The sequence below is a fragment of the Sinocyclocheilus anshuiensis genome, unplaced genomic scaffold, assembly GCF_001515605.1.
Source record: "Sinocyclocheilus anshuiensis isolate Anshui unplaced genomic scaffold, SAMN03320099.WGS_v1.1 scaffold215, whole genome shotgun sequence".
Lineage (NCBI taxonomy): Eukaryota > Metazoa > Chordata > Actinopteri > Cypriniformes > Cyprinidae > Sinocyclocheilus > Sinocyclocheilus anshuiensis.
Genome location: NW_015552542.1, coordinates 619,185 through 621,525, shown reverse-complemented (window position 1 = coordinate 621,525; position 2,341 = coordinate 619,185). Strand labels below are relative to the sequence as shown.

At 34.6% G+C, this 2,341-nt stretch overlaps 1 protein-coding gene across 1 annotated transcript in view; it reads left to right on the top strand.

Moving 5' to 3' along the window:
• Positions 1-2,341, top strand: part of LOC107663991 (spondin-1-like) — a 32,398-nt gene that overhangs the window by 16,196 nt on the left and 13,861 nt on the right. Inside the window, exons 3-4 of the mRNA XM_016454435.1 lie at positions 1,624-1,764; positions 2,187-2,262. Coding sequence (XP_016309921.1) covers positions 1,624-1,764; positions 2,187-2,262 — 217 coding nt within the window. The remainder of the gene's footprint in view (positions 1-1,623; positions 1,765-2,186; positions 2,263-2,341) is intronic.

Below are 2,341 nucleotides of genomic sequence, written 5' to 3'. Positions count from 1 at the left end.
GAGAGTCTGATGGTGGGGAGATAAGTAAAGTGTCCCGTCAGCTCAGCATCTGACGGCGATCAATATATCATATTTAGACGTTTTATCCTAATGTTACTCATAATTGTTCAAAATTTGGATTAATTCTTAAATTTTTGTTTTGCCATTTCTATCGTTTATTGTTTGCTTCTGTGTTGCTATTTATTCTTTATATTATATTTTTATATAATATATATCTATTATATCTTTATTTATAAAAAAAATCCGATCTGATGTAGGCTAATGAATAAAACCTTTTTTTTTTAATTACCCGATGTTTATTGGTGTTCTTGTATAATTCATATTATAAATGATATAACCAAACAAATTAATAATTAATTAGGTGAAGCTGTGCGCTTGAATTTGTGATCGCATCATCCTATGCAATGTGGTGAATTATTATTGCTCATTATTGTCTATAGGCTATTTTAGTAATTTAAATTATACCTATAAGCGCCAGCGGGTCAAATTTACCGACCTATATAATGCATGTATTTTCGCGCTGGCATTTTCTTGCCGCTTATGTTTTAACATTGTACATTTCTAGGCAACGCCTTTCACTCACTGAATTAGCAGTTATCAGTTTCATAAATAAAGACAAAATGAGTAAAAGAAGGTGATTTATGAATGCTGAAGAGGTATAAGAAGCACTAAATGCCATGAGCGATGGATAGTCTGATGGTAGGGAGATAAGTAAAGTGTCCTGTCGGCTCAGCATCCGACGGCGATAAATATATCATATTTAGATGTAGTAACAATTGTTACTCATAATTGTTCAAAATTTGGATTAATTATTTAATTTTTGTAATAATTAATTAGGTGAAGCTGTGCGCTTGAATTTGTCATCGCATCATCCTATGCAATGTGGTGAATTATTATTGCTCATTATTGTCTATAGGCTATTTTAGTAATTTAAATAACATAGGTTATCTTAATATATTGATTAATGACATTGTATTATAATAGCCTGTTACACCTCCAATATATGTATTTACTTCCTTCCTTCTAATTCTCGTTGTCAGTGCAGGCTTTTTTAGCTTAATATTGACCGTTATGAAAAGTGACTAGTGTAGCCTGCATAAAAAAAACATTTGAACATAAAACAACAGGACAAAAATATAGTTGATGACTAGACATAATCATTTCATGACTCTAGACACTTCTTTGTGAAGACAGTAGCATAATACAGTGAAATAATATGTTCTTTAGCCATTCAGAAACAACTGTCATGTGCGTGGGTAAAATTTACCCGCTGGCGGTTTTAGGTATACAGTGACCCCTGGCGGTTCTAGTGTTAATCGAAACTCTGTAAATTTGTGTGAAAAGTAATAAAAGGGGTCGGAGTTTTACTGCCTCTAGTGTTCATTTATTTTGGAAACTGCAGTGATATGTACTTATTGGTACGTATTTCGCGTCTCGCAAAAAAGTGTCCCCAGGTGCGTTTTTACCATGAGACCAGGTAGCGAAAAGAGCAGCTTGAACATGCTGCCAAATTTATTGTGTGTTCTGTGTAAGACAAAAGGGACGCAATGAGAGAATAAATAACAGAGTAAATGACTTGAATATTTGACATTTTGGTAAACTGGTTTATTTTTTGTGCCATAGTCTCCCAACAAGCCTACAACACCTCAGGAGAAAATTCGTCCCCTCACAAGTTTAGACCATCCACAGAGCCCTTTCTACGACCCAGAGGGTGGCGCGATCACTCCTGTGGCTAGAGTTGCCATAGAGAGAATTGCTCGCAAGGTCTGTTTCTTTGCTTGTCTTAAAAAAAAAATAAAAATAAATTTCAAAAGAAAATATTCTTAGCTGTTGTGGTTTTAGCTTTTATTATTGTGCAAAACAGCTCTGCATTATTCATGTCATAAAAGTCTATAAACTTAGAGCTAAAATAACTTGACAACAACAGATTATGCATATTTATGAACCCAGCATTTCACAACAATGCCCTGAAAGTATTGAAAGTCATGCATCCTCGATTGGGAGAGAGATTACTGTATACGAATTAGTAGGAACACAGGGAAAAAAAAAACAGGTTGACTTTTTGCTGTTTTCAATCAGATGGTAATAGTGAATCAAATCCCATCACTGTGTAGAAGAAAGTGATTAAATGAGGGACATCATTTAAAGTCTGTTTGGAAGTTTGAGTTGTTTTCTGATGTCTTCAGGGTGAGCAGTGCAACATTGTGCCTGATAATGTGGACGACATTGTGGCTGACATTGCCCAGGAGGAAAAAGAAGAAGGTTTGCATCTCTTTATCTTTTCATCAAAGTCGACCTGCTTGAGGAGAAGAGAGAGAGAGAATGAGACTTTTACATATTC